At 40.7% G+C, this 14,064-nt stretch overlaps 1 protein-coding gene across 1 annotated transcript in view; it reads left to right on the top strand.

Moving 5' to 3' along the window:
• Positions 1 to 6: 6 nt before the first annotated feature.
• Positions 7 to 14,064, top strand: part of LOC109323513 (hippocampus abundant transcript-like protein 1) — a 57,642-nt gene continuing 43,584 nt past the window's right edge. The window contains exon 1 of the mRNA XM_019555137.1: positions 7 to 85. Within this exon, the coding sequence (XP_019410682.1) occupies positions 38 to 85 (48 nt within the window). The 5' untranslated portion in view covers positions 7 to 37. The remainder of the gene's footprint in view (positions 86 to 14,064) is intronic.

Raw genomic sequence — 14,064 nt, 5'->3', positions numbered from 1 at the left:
CGAAGGCGGCGGCGAGAAGCTGAGCGGCGGTCCCGTCATGCTGGTGAAGCGGGTCGGCCCCAAGCTGGGTGCAGGCGTCGGCGCGGTGAGGGCGGGCGCGGGCCGCGGTCGTTTGGGCGGGGACCGGCTACGGTTGAATTTCGGCTGGGATTTGACGCCTGGAGAGCGACAGTTCCCTGGTTTTGGGGAAGTGGTTGTGGAAGGTGGTGCTGACCCTGGGCAGGAAGCTGCGGCTGGGCTCCTTCCTGGTCACCTTTAGTTTTCATTTAAAGTCTGTTCAACACGCAAACAGTAGTACCAAGTTAGCACTACAGGCCTGTGGCAGCCTCGGGGTTTGTGGTTGTAGTCCTCGGAGGCAGATGAGGGTCTTCAGGTAGACGTACCCGAAAACTTGCAAGGAACAAATCCAACTAATAAAAGACACAAGTGCCCTTCATATGCCTGAAGAAGGGTGTTTGTGCCCCAAAGCTTGCAAAGAACAATTTTGCCGGCTTTTTCTTTTATCTGATAAAAGATACCAGATCTACCCAAAGAACCTTGTTTTCATTCCTGCCTGTTATGTGCCCAGTTGTCAGCCTTTCATTTCTATAGGTTTGATGTGGTATCATGTCTTTGCTTGGCTCTTCCAGGTGGCTTTCTCCCCTCTGCTAACCCTAGGCAGCACTTTCTTTGGTGTCCTGATCACTTCTGCTGTCTTGACACGGTCCAGGCACTGTGGTTGTGTTACGGTTGGGTCTCTACAATTGACAAAACTTGTTATTGGTTCTTATGCACCATTCTTGTGTTATGGGATCATACTCTGGGCCAAAGACTCCTGTCAGTTTGATCATGCGGTATCATGTTTGCCTGCAAGAACCCAGGTTTTCCTGCTGTAGATTATACACATCCTGATTATAGTTTTATAGACTTGAAGCTTAGTGCTCCTTAGGCTGTGCTTGGATGACAGGAGCAAATAGGATCAGTTTCCTGCCTCTCTTCTTTCTTGATGTTACTTTCCTGTGCTATAGTAGACCCTAAATACTTGAAGCAACAATAAAAAAAATATTAGAAGTAGCTTCAAGTGCAGCTGGAATAGGAATCTCCAGGCCCCTTGTTAAGTCATTTCCCTGCCATAAACTTTTGCTCTCCTGTTACTTCCCAAATGGCATAAATCAGTGGTTTTCCCAACCTTTCTTATACCATGAACCAGCATGGGACAGAGCACATGGACCTGGCTGCCTCTCTCCCTGCGCTGCCCTGCCACCTAGTACATGACTGCCTGGGCGGACAGACAGGGTCTGAGTAGGGGGCTCGTGTCATGACCTGGCAGCTGACCCTTTGTGGCCTGGTGGTTGGAAACATCTGGTATAAATGAAGGTGGGTGTAAGAGACTGGCTCTGCACAAATTTGTCAAAAAGCACAAAGTAACTAGAGTAATAACTTTTTCCTCTGATGTTTGACTTCTGCTGGTTTTTTTTTTTTTTTTTTTTTTACATGGAATTGATAATGTCATAGCAAACTTTCAATTGGAGATGACTTTTGAGATTTATTGAACTGCTCTCCTTTGAGGAAATATTTTTCTGGAATGAGTGGAAATTCATTTCAGATCCTGCCTGCCCCTGGATCTGAGCTTGCATAGAGGTCCATCTGAGTAGGCCCACAAGGTTTTTTGCTGAAGATCTATATATGCACAAACACTTGCTCTCAAGGGCCGTGTCCCCCTGTGCATGAATGTTTGGTTCCCTGGGGAAAACTAGTGGCGGAGCACCTTGTTCTGCCACTAGTTGTCCTAGGCGAATGTCTATCGTGCATGCCCTCTGGCATGCAGCAAAGAGGGGAGTAGGGGAGGTTGGCCCCAGTAGCCTTACCTTGGGGCCTCCTGGGGCTGCAGCAGCAGCAGTCCTGCTGCGCAGGGCTTGGCTGGCAGCCAGAGCACGGTTCTGGTCAGCCCAGCTCCAGCTGTAAGCAGTGTGTGCTGACACTGTGTGTGCCACTCTAATTTATTTTTGGGGATGGGACGGGGCGGGGGGGGAGTTGTGGGTTTTTGGTTTGGGTTTTTTTGTTTTGTTGTTGTTGGTTTTTTTTGGACCCCTTGGATATCCAGTGGTCAAAAAAAAAAAATCCCCTGTGCTGCTCCCTTGTGTGGTAGAAAACAGCTCAACGTGCGGTATGTGGTGCTGCATGGCCACACTTGTCTTGACCTGGCCATAGCGGATCAGAACCTGAAGCAGCAAATATACTAGGCCTTAGAATTACTTGTTTCAGATTTAATGGGGCTGAGAGGAACAGCTTAAATTTTGTTGCAGATTAACTTGTGCGTGCAATGAAAAGGAAAGATACTTATGGTATTCCTGAGACCCAGTACAAAGGCTCATATTTAAGATGTTTGGGGCTTTAGAATGCCAGTATTGGTGATGCCTGCTATTGGCAGCACTTAGCGATACAAAATTCTCTTCTCTTTACAGAATTGGGTGGAATCCTTACATTCAAATATAGTTTAAGAATCTGAATTTGCTCATTTTGTTTTTTTTTATGAAAAGTAGCATAAAACTTTCCATTTCATGTGATTGTGTTATACGTAATTAAACCATGTGTAGTTCAACTTTAAACTGTGTATATTGGAAAATTCTAACTATCTTAGTACAATGCTTTATTTCTCCTGATCAAGAACCACAATGAACTTCCATTCCATAAAACATTTTTTCCGTTTTAATTCCCCTCTACTCCCCACCCACAATGGTACTGAGCAATGTATATTTGTTTGCATATTTAAAGTGTGTTCTAAAACCTTCTGTAATAGCTTCTGGTATGAACAGTTAGCAGCCTGGTAAGTCTTTAATTCCCCAAGTGACTTTCATGTAAATATCTGGAAAATTAAGTTGTATAATTATATTTCTTTTTAGAAAGTATGTGAAGTCAGTGGGCTTCTAAATCTTTTTTCAATAGCAAACAACTCAAATCCATCCAAAGACTTGACACTAAGAGCAGAAGTGTCTTAACTGTTTGAAGGATGTATTTGGTAGCCATGTTAGTCTGAGACGCAAATAAATGCAAAACTGAGTTCATCTAATAAAAGGTATCAACTCTGGACCAAGGGTTGTAGAGTTCTGCATTTCTTTAAGTGTTTAAAATCACTCTTCTCTCATCAATAGCTCCTTCTTCCCTTTTCGATCCAAGGTTATCTTATTAAAGTGTTAAATTACTCTAAATGTGTTGGTACATCAGAGGCTCTTTAGTTATCATAAATAGTCTTGCAGACTGCTCTTGTCATCTGCTCGAGGAAGTTATTCTGTGTAAAAGAATTAGTCATATATGAACACTTTACACAGTCTAGAGTATTATAAACCGCAGATAACGGGAAGTAAGTCGAGTAAGGTTTTTGGGGTTTAGGATATTAAAATATTCTTTTTAACAACTGTTCTTAATGAGTAGATTTATGTTTGGCCAGGAGCTTCTGAAATATGTGATATTTACATGATAAAATATGTGGTGACACCCATGTAAAATTTCTGATTTAAAAGTGCATTTCCTACTTGATGAAGTAGTAGGGCTTCCCTTGGCAAGCAGTACTATTTTTCCCTGTATTGTTGCATTAGCAATTAATATCGAATACTTTCAAATAAGGTGTTCAGTTTTGTTTTTGATCTCAAAGGTGGCATAATAGGAACATAATAATGAAATGCAGAACAAAGGGCTGGGCACATGAGCAAGGGGGATTTATTTAGGAAATATAGGGGGAAATATATAGGAACTTAAGAACGATTTATAAAAGAAGTAATGTAAGTAGCTTTAGATGCTCTAGTTCACCTTTTCCCATTTACCATAACTTTGAAGGTGGTGTGTTTTTTGGGGGTTTTTTTCTACTTTGTTTTCCTCTTCAGTGATAATTAAAACTACCTTTGTTGATTCTTGTTGTACCATAATTAGGCAGATGTCTCTAAACATGCCATTAGCGTTGTGGGTGATAACCTTCACTAGTTTACAAGGAATAACACTGAGCAAGACATGGGCTGTAGGGAAATTTGTACTTTCTTCCCTGTAATGGGGGGCCAGCTCTAGGCCCATCCAACTGTGGCCCACACATCTGTTCCTGGGCCAACCACCCATGTTCTTGTCCACCATGCCTTGATGTTAATAGTTAATAATTGATGTTAATTAGCGGGCGGCTGCCCACTTACTGCCTCCATGGCAGGGGACGCTGTCTGCAGCTCCGTTCCTCCCTTACACCACAGCCCAAGCCTTGCAGATGGCATCTACGTGTTCTAGTCATCACAGGCCCCACACTGGGCCCCAGAATCCTTCTATCAGGACCCCTCCAAGATCCCTCCATTCAGGTGGCCTACCCTGCCTTCATTTGGCTATCTAGCTCCCTGAAACTATTTTCCCTTCTCAGGTGTGGTCCCCCCGGGACCTTTGGCTACCAGCCCTAGCCCACCTCCAGGCCAGTCAGAACCCCAGGCCCTTGGCTCTTGGGCATCCCTCACGGTAGGCCCCTGGCCCTTTTGACTGTCCTGGTCCTGGCCTCAGCATGGGCCACTTGAGGCTACTCTCTCGATCAGGTCCAAGCCTCTAGCCCCTCTCTCTCTCAGGATCTGCTCTCTCAGCCCTACAAACAGGGTTAACCTCTAGCTTCCACAACTGGATGGGTAAGGCACCCCGATCCACCTTTCACTGGGGTGGTAACTGGCCTGGCACTTCCTGGGGGCTCCCGCGCCACTGAGAGCCCCGCCAGGCCACCCACTCCCAACAGGGTGCAGTTTTAGATCATGCCCAGGACCAGGAGCCTCCTATCCCTCCCCTACAGCTCCTCCCTTACCTCCAGATGTAGATCTGCAGCCCTTTGGCCAGGCAATGTTGTTGCCTGGCCTGCAGTAGTTGAACTGTGCTGCTTATATAGGCAGCCCCTGATCCCAAAGTGGCTACCCTAATCGAGCACCTAGCAGCTGCCAGCTCCAGGGCCTTAAAGTAGCAGGCACACACAGTCCCCTGCCACATTACCCTATAGCTTTCTAATTTCCTGTGCCTGTGAGCAACACTGAGGGGTCTTGTAATATGGGCTGGGGATCACAGGCTTGAATGATACTTCTGAATACAAATATCTTCAACCAAATTTTAAGTCAAATGAGCAATCTGTTTCTAAATTCTGGGATTTTTTGGTGCTAGATATTTAGTAAATATTTGAAGATCTTAGGAGCATTTCCAAGAGGATATAGGGGGGACAATATTGGGCTGTCCTTAGCTCTTGTAAAGTTCAGAATTTATGTAATTATATAAACAAAATAAATAAATAGAGTTCTGGATTTGGTTCACAATTACTAACTTAATAGGCCACTATCTATTTTGTTGCTGCAGATCCTGTAATTCCTTCTAAAAATCCATGTGATTTGTTATTGCTAGGCATTTTATAGTGAATTAAAAAAAAAAAAATAGTAAACTTGAAGGCCCTTCCTCAAACTGAAATATTAGGGGCTAAATCATGTCTTTGGAGGGTATGTGTGTGCATGTGCAGAGTCCCCTCTGAAATCCATGGGAGTACAGTTCTGGCATGTGAAGGCAGAAATTTGCCCTTCGGCTGTTGAATGAAAGAACAGCTATTACAAAACAAGCTTTGGTCAGCTACTTGATTTGACTTTGTATTTGGCATCTATCCTTGATGATGCAGTCTTTAGCAGGACAGAAGAAATGTACTAGTAGACTTTGAAGTAATGTTTGACAAGCCAAATAACTATTTATGAGTTGCACTAAACTTCTTTTTTCATCTCCATGGAAAACAGATTTCAATTAAATGATTAGTAATTGAACTTTCCTTAAAGCTGAAGAAATGAGAACTTTTTTTTTATTGTTTTTGCAATTATGGCTGTCTCTGGGTTGAAAATAAGGAAAGTATGTACAGCAAAAGCTGTGTTAACTGCCACCTTACAAGCTGGCATGCTCTGTTAACTGGAGTGCTGGCCTGTAAGGGAAAAGTGCAACTGGAAATGCCCACTGTGGCACTTCCAGTTTTGTGGAGCCCCCATGTCCTGGGGGAAAGCAGCTTGCGCTGCCAAGCCCCCACAGCCCAGGGTATAACAGGCTGTGTGGGTCCCCCCTCAGGACCTGCAGGAGGGGCGGCGACACCCAAGATGTGGCGGGACAGGCGGTGGCCTAGACAGTCAAAGACGTCTGTTCGGGCCGCTCATTTATCTGACATATTTTGTTATCTAGCACCCTCCGTTTCCCGCTGGCGCCAGATAACTAACAACAGTAAAATCTCTGTTATTTAACGAGGTGAAATTTGACCAAATTTAAATATATTCCCACTGACTATATTAACTTCTAGTTTAGTTGCATTTGGGCATCTGAAGGCAAATAATGTGTACAGACTTTCTGGCTAAACGCTGTTAATTGCTGCACAACTTCGTCTATATTATCTGTTATGATATATGGAGTTTGATAGCAATACTGTGATATGTTTAATTTATTTAATGTGCAGCTGACAGAAATAATCTTCATCTTACAGTTAGAAAAATTAGTTGGCAAAGTACCCTGCTTATTTGGTACAAAATACCCTGCTTATTTGGTAAAGCTTGTCCACTTTACAAATAGACCTGGAGAAACATACCGATGTAACTTGTTCAAAATGAATTGTACTTTGAAACTTTGTTTTCAAAAACTGGAATGTTACTGTTACTATACAATCTAAATCAGTTTGTTTTGTTTTTTTGTTTGTTTTTGGGTTTTTTATGGTAGAAATCTAAATGTATTCTCTATTGCAACCTGTTGATCATTGTTGAAGTATCACTGTTAATAGTGTCAATTCTTAAAGTTAATTTTTTCATGGTGGTTACTCTCTCCAGGATTGTGAAGTACATTGTAACCTGTATCTTGCTATGCATTGTCTTTGTCTTTACCCCAGGAATAAAAGGAGTCTTAGAGAAATCATGTTTTGTGGGGCACAATAGAAATCTTCATTGGGTAACATTTAGATTTCAGAAATATATTTAAACTGCCTTGTCAACCAAAAGAGCTTTTATGCTATGATTTAAAAGTTGTGTGTACCTAAAGATGGCAAGTTTTTCATTAAGTGTTTTGTGTGCGCTGGAAGTTTACTTCCAACTAGTAGCAAATCTGTCTCCTACCTTTTTGTATAGCTCTAGGTCACTTCAGAGCTGTGCATGGGGCAGGAGACTTTCTCCTGGGGCTTCAATGATTCGGTCTATCCCGTGCCCCATGTTATGTATCGCAAGAATCCTGTTGGGGCTGTGATTATCCAGAAATTACGTAAGAGGGATTTCTTAGGGTGTCATCTTTTTATTGGACCAATATATGCAGGTAATGAATTTGCAATACGTAAACAATAAACACCGCAGTGGGATTAGCATTATTTTATACTGTTAAGTGAATTATTCTCTTATGCATATAAATAGAGTATGCTATAGATAAATTACATCGGCTAGTGTTATTTTTACTTCCTAATGGGAACTTTTTGATTGTGTGCAAAAAGTAGGCATCATAGTTTTTTCCATTTAATCCTTTGCCTGACTCTCATTCTCTCACTGTATTCAGTAGTCACGGTATTGCTTCTGAATCCTGTAATGTGGCTGCTTGAAGCACCACTTTTACATTCAGGCAATATTTCATGAACGTGGAAATGCCTAGGTCAGCCACTGCGTTTGGCCAAGTGGTACTCTGGTGTCTGCACGTCCTCGCCTGCGCAGTCAGTTTGCATGACTAGTTATCAGGGCTAGGGTTAGCTCAGCTTAAAAGTAAGTGTTGTCTTGGTAGTATGTTCTGTTTCTGCACTTGCCTGTATCTATTTTGTTGCATTCTCCATTTTTCTTTGCACTGGGACACTGAGATTCTTAAATAAACATAAGAGCTTTGTCCTTCAGGTGTGGTTGTGGAGTGGTCCTGGAAAAGTGTCAGCATTTGAGTGAGTTTTGCCTGTGTCATCATGCAGAGCTGGCAGTTTTCAAGTCCAGTGTAAACAGGGTCTTGGCTCTGTCCTTTGCTGAATAAGCTAGTCTGGGTTAAGCATCTCCAAACTCGCATCTAGCTTTTTCTCTGTGGAAAGAGTAGGGGTTATCCTGTGCTTTGAAGTCATATCCTAAAGCAGTTGCCCGAAGCTCCAGGAGGACCATAGTTGACAATTGCACACCTCCAATATAATGGAATATTTTACTTCAAAGGAAATATAGTGTGCAGGAAACTATTCTTTTTCTGCATCAAATCAGAGACTGGAAAAGAATGAGCACAAACCTTACTGCTTGCGTAAAGAGCACCTTGCACTTTGATTAAATACATTCTCTAACATATGAAGCAGTGCATACATGTTTAACTTGAAAAATAATAGAAAAATAAAAATTATAAAAATCATGGAAAGAATTAAGAGGAGGCTTCATCAGTATTTGTATGGGTGGGAAGACTTCTGGCAGTGGAGGATTCTCTAAGATATCAAGCAAAAATATAATGAGATCAAATGCCTCAAACGAGCATGAGGTAAATTGAGACTATAAACAAAGTACAGATTTAATTATGAGTGTAATTACTAAAACAACTTAGTGAAGGATGTGGTAGATTTGCTATTACTTGAAATAAATTTAAATCAAAGTTTGATCTATGACATATTTTTAGAAGGATGTCTAATGTAGAGTTATGGGTTTGCTCCAGGAATTACACTATGAAATATCACTGTGTTTTGCTGGAGATTGGACTGTATGAAGATAACAGATCTTCTGGCTGCAACATTAATGAACTACTTAACTTTAAAATCCAGGGTGTAATTGTCATACAGTTACACCATGTGCACCTGTGTGTAAAATGTGTCTTTGTAAATCCTTTTGCTCTTTCCATTTTTTAAAGGCAGGCTTGCCACATTATCAAAAATTAAACTGCTCATGATTTACTAGTGTCTGAAAGAAATGAAAAGTCTTTTACCATGAAAGGCAGGAACAAGCATTTGGTGCGGAAAGTGTGTTGATCTATAAATATTTTATGCTACTCTGGTTTAAACTACTGAACTTCGGCAACCTCTGCTGTTTTTAAAATGTGTTATATTGGCTGCTGTTTGTACCTCTGGAAAAACAGCCTTTTGGGTGTTATAACCTTAAATCTCCTTAGAAACACTGGGCAGTGCTGACAAATTCATGACAAATTGGTGAATGGGACTGTTCATATTTCTTTTAGCATCTCTTTTCCTGGGTTTTTGCAGCACTCTTCTTGGTAAGGTCTGAAACCAGTCATATATTTATACGTATAGTTGTCATGGTTTCCATTTAAAAACCACAAGTCTGTGAGGATGAACTAGTTAACTATGCTGTATGGGCTCTTACTGATCAGACCCGATGAAGAATGTCTTGCATTTGAAACTTGTCTAACTTTATCCTAATTATACAGTTAGTCCAATGAAAGATATCTCCCTAAGAAATTCTTGTCTTGTATGTGAATGTATTTTAAACCTGACAATAAGCTGCATTTTCTCTAGGGCAGAAGGTTGTCTACAAAATAGTCCTTTTTAATTAAGATGTAGTCTTCCCTGTTGTCAGAGTTGGGAAATACCTGCTGTAAAACATTTAACCCATCTCCAAGGAGCCAAGTTTCTTGAATTCAGTTTTGATCTGTAGTTTTTTAAAGACACAAAATTTTTTACTAAATGGGACTGGGAGCAGGTTCACCAAAACAACAAGGTGTATTTAAACCAGTAAAAATGATTTGAATGCAAGGTGATCTGAGAAGCATTACCAAGTTCTTGCGCTCTTTCACTTTATGATGCATATGCCACTGCATGGGTTCATGATCAAATGGCATATAATCTCCCAAGCTCTGTAGTAGCCAGGTATGAAGCAAATGACAGAATAGTCATGAAAACTAATTGGACCATGCATTTTCCTGTTCAGCTGTTCATCTGTCCAAACTTTGACCTTTTATTTAACTGGATTTTTCTATCAAGGCTTCTGTGGAAAAATGAATTTTGCTGGCTGGTCTGGAAGTGTGCAGATGAAAGTTCACTTTTAATTTTTGCTATAGTGATGAACTGGATGAACAAATGCTGTGATACTGTGTTTTAGAAAGCAGTATTATAAAGAACTATCATAGGGCAGAGTGTTTTGCTGTGCAGTTCCTTCAGTTTGCTGTGTATGTAACCATGCTGTCAGAATACTTCCTAATGGTCTTCCCAAGTGAGAATAGAAATCCATAAGGCGTGTATTTTGTGAACAACTATTCAGTTCTTTTTTTCTATTGTAGTGTGAGGATAAATCAAATGGATAATATCTGATATTTCAAAAGGTGTAATTGGTGGTAGCTGATATTTTTGCACCATTCTGACCAGGAATTGTAGAAGCAATGAGCTAACTTGCCTGCAATGATTGAAACAGCCCACTATTTAGACAAGTTTATTGTAAAAGTATGTAGTTATAAACTTGATGTCAATTATTGAGAGCTTTTTACCAATAATGTGTGTACCCTTTGATCTTGTACAAAATGGAATGTTTGCTTTATATTGATATTAACAATAAATGACAAACCCAGTGTTTCTTAAATAGAGATGGTGTTTTGCAGGATCAATAGCAGAAGAAAGATCACTAAGATGCTGATTGTATCCAGCTAACAGGTCAGATACAGTGTCTGGATTACTAGTAGTTTATACGGATTGCAGTATTTAGCTTTCTCTGTTAGCTTTACCATACATATGGTGAAGTATCTACCAAAGTAATTTTTCCCTTTCAGCCAGCCTAGCCAGAAATGAGAACTGAAAAAGCATGGAAGCAGAACTATATGCATCCCCATATGTACCTTTGAAGGCTAGTACCTTCATAGAGGGAAGCTTATGCATTTGTCACTCATACTCTATTCAGTGGCAACCAGCATTTGGGACCAAAATTCAGTGATGGAAAATCACAAGGAAATGCATGATTGTGGTTATCTTTGTGGTTTATCAAGCCACTACAATATATATCTTTGATTCTTTTGACTTGCACATAAAATATTGGTACATAAAAATACTGAAAAAGCAGTGGTAATTTCTCTTTCTTCTGTGAAGCATGCAGGAAGCTTAAAAAATAGAATTTGGGTAGGATAATAGGTCCTACCAAAATCAAGCATCTTCTCTAGGTTTTTCACCTCCTGTTTACCCTACAAAATGCAAATATATAGTGTTAGCTTATGGCAGAGAAAAAAGGATAAGAAACTGATAAGTAATTATCCAATGACATTTTACATTTATGTAGCCAGATTGCAAATTGTAGACAGAAATAGGGTAACTGCCAACCTGTGTAACTACTTTTAAAAAATATGTACTGTGTAGAAATGTGTAAGAACTGCAGTTCAATTGAATACTTTGTTGTATGAGGACCTGTATAAACAGTAGCCTGTCTCCACCTTGTAATTGCTAATCTACAAAGGGTGGAGAAAAGGAATGCAATTAAGATGCATTTCTTTTCCATAAATCATTACCAGCAATTGCTGTTTGCTCCTCCTTGAACCATGGTTGTAGACTGAAACTTTGCAGGTATTTCAGTAGAAATTGATTTTTTCCTTAAGGGTTTTTGTTTTTTGACTGGACATCTTTTCTTTTCTTGGTCTGTGTATAAGTGTAGGGAGGGGGAAAAAAATCAGTCTAAGTTGAATATTAAAAAATGAGGAAGATGCATGCTCGGTAAACTTTAGCATTTGGTTTCATGCAGTAGGAAGAAGTTGGAGATTGAAATGCAGTAGCTATGGAGCCAAAGCTCCAGAAATTTGAAAATGCAGCAAACTGAACTCCTTTGATGTCTCTGGCACTTCACAAAACTGGACTCTGGTGGCAAAAAACCATATTTACCCAAATCAAGCTGACTTCTGCATTTTAAGATGACCCCCACAATAATTCTATTCGAGACATGGGAAATGTATAAACTTGTTGTTTTTCATGTCTAGAATTTAATTATTGGAGGCTTGCTGTCCTAAATTTGTTGTCCAACCTTCCCCCCCCACCCCCCACACACTTGCTGTGGCAGAAAAGCAGGGGCATATGGCAAGGAGTCGAGTAGCATGGAGAGCTGGCATCCTGAGACTTGGTTCACTGCCTGCTCACCCACCCTGCATACTATATGTACTCACATCTCCCCTTCTACTGCTGATGCTGGTTAATCTTGCCACAGAGATCCCTCCCCCGATCTCTGCCACCATTTACCACTCTGCACCACCACCGCACTCTGCCAGCTTTGCGACTGGCCGGCCATCAGCAGCCTCCCTCCCATCTGGAAGGGGTACCCATCAGAAGGGTTACACTCCTTAAAGGTTGAAAACCCCCATTTTGGGGGTTGTTGCTTTGCTGTATTTTACCCTGTTTTAACATGCAAGAAATGTTAAATTTTGAATTTTATTAAATTTTCAGTTCTTCTGGTCTGTCATCTGCTAAAACAATTTAATTGTGCAGCATAATAGATCCTCTTATGACTGAGGTGTGTTTATCAGAATAGTTGCATTGAAGTTGTGTGAAACTTAAATAGGTACATTAGGTAGGTGGACAAAAGCAGTCAAATCGGAGGGGATCACAGCAGTGGCTTGCAGGACAAATGAGCTACTTGAAATAAGATTTAATAATACTAGTCATTAAATATGTTGGGCTTTTGTACATCTGGTTTGTGAAAAATCAGAAGTATCTTGAAATTAAAAGTAAGCTTCAGGTGGTTTGAAAAACTTTTCAGTACTGTGTTGAAAACAGTTGTCGTGACTGCATTTACTGATTGCAGTTGTATGAATGTGAGAGAGACTACAAAGGCAGAAATATTCATTAAAAAAAATTCCTGAGTGTCAAAACTCACTTTCTGAATTGTGTAATGGTGAATTTGGAAATAGATTAGCTCTTATTTGGTATCAGAATGTTTCAAGATACTATTTCTGTCCTGGATTGCTGCCTTGGCTAGATAATATGGTACAAATGAAACTTCCAGGAAGCTGAGTTGCAAGAATCAGCTTAAACTTGTTGCTTTATTTCTGTGTTACAAAGCTGCGTAGTTGGCTGCATTTGAGAAGCTAAATCAAATCATCCTGTTTGAACAAAAAGTAATGTTCAGTCCGCTAAGATGGCATACTTAGTGAGATGAACAGAAGGCTATGCTTATGGAAGACAGACAAGGGTTACAGCACCCAACACAGTCAGATTGCAGATTTCTGTATTGCCATGCTGTAAATAAGAGAGAATTTTGCAAAAAGGATGTGGGGCTCTGGTATGTAGAGAGCCAGTTCTGCTTTGTACAGTATGCATTTTAGTTGGACAGTTGTATCAGAAGTGAAACTGTTAATGGTATTACTGTAACTTGCATTTTAAAATCAGAAGGTAGGTTAGAGATGCATTAAATAAAGGACTTAAAGTAAGTGAAGCCAGGTACTCTTCTAGGGTAAGAAGAAAGGTTAGGATTATTTCAGAAAGACCAGTAGTATGATGTTTTTGGGTGGGTGACAAGAACTAGTTTCATTTCCTCAAGAAAAGAATGGTCTTCCCCTCACTTAGGGGTGAGAAGTTTTGTTATCTGACTTAATCGTCTCAGTTTCTGATCTAGTTTTAGAATGGATTTGTTTGTGTTGAAAATACTGTGTGATAGATCCTACTGTATGGATGTGGTACTCAACTCAAGCACTACATTAGTGAATGTTTTGTAAATGTCCTGTTCTGTCCTGTCCTTAGTAGAGAGAATTTTAAGTTCTTGGGAAACTAAATAGTAGGGCTGTGTGAAGCTTCAGTCACTGATTCAATTTGGTGATTTGCCCCAATTCAGCAGCCAAATCCGAATTGAATCGGGAGACCCTTTAATCTTTCTGAATGAAATTGGAACTGTCCAAATCAATTCTAAGAGATTTGATGATTTGGACATAAACACAACTTTTAAATGTATTTTCTACATACCTCAAGGTACCAGGTGGCTTGTGAACACTAATATGATGAGGCGGATGGAGTGTTCCATGGGCGAACATGGGAGCGGGGGGGGGTCCCTCCTGCGTGCTTGGCGGCGGACCCGGAAGTGGACCACAAGCAATGCTGGTGTCCACCACGGAGCATACAGGGGACCCTCCCCCTGGCTTGGGAACTAGTGCCTCCTGGGTCTGTGGGGGGGGCACTTGGGG

The sequence above is a fragment of the Crocodylus porosus genome, unplaced genomic scaffold, assembly GCF_001723895.1.
Source record: "Crocodylus porosus isolate Cpor-Errol unplaced genomic scaffold, CroPor_comp1, whole genome shotgun sequence".
Taxonomy (NCBI): domain Eukaryota; kingdom Metazoa; phylum Chordata; order Crocodylia; family Crocodylidae; genus Crocodylus; species Crocodylus porosus.
Note: the sequence above shows the minus strand (reverse complement) of the source record. Positions and strands in the feature narration are given on the sequence as shown.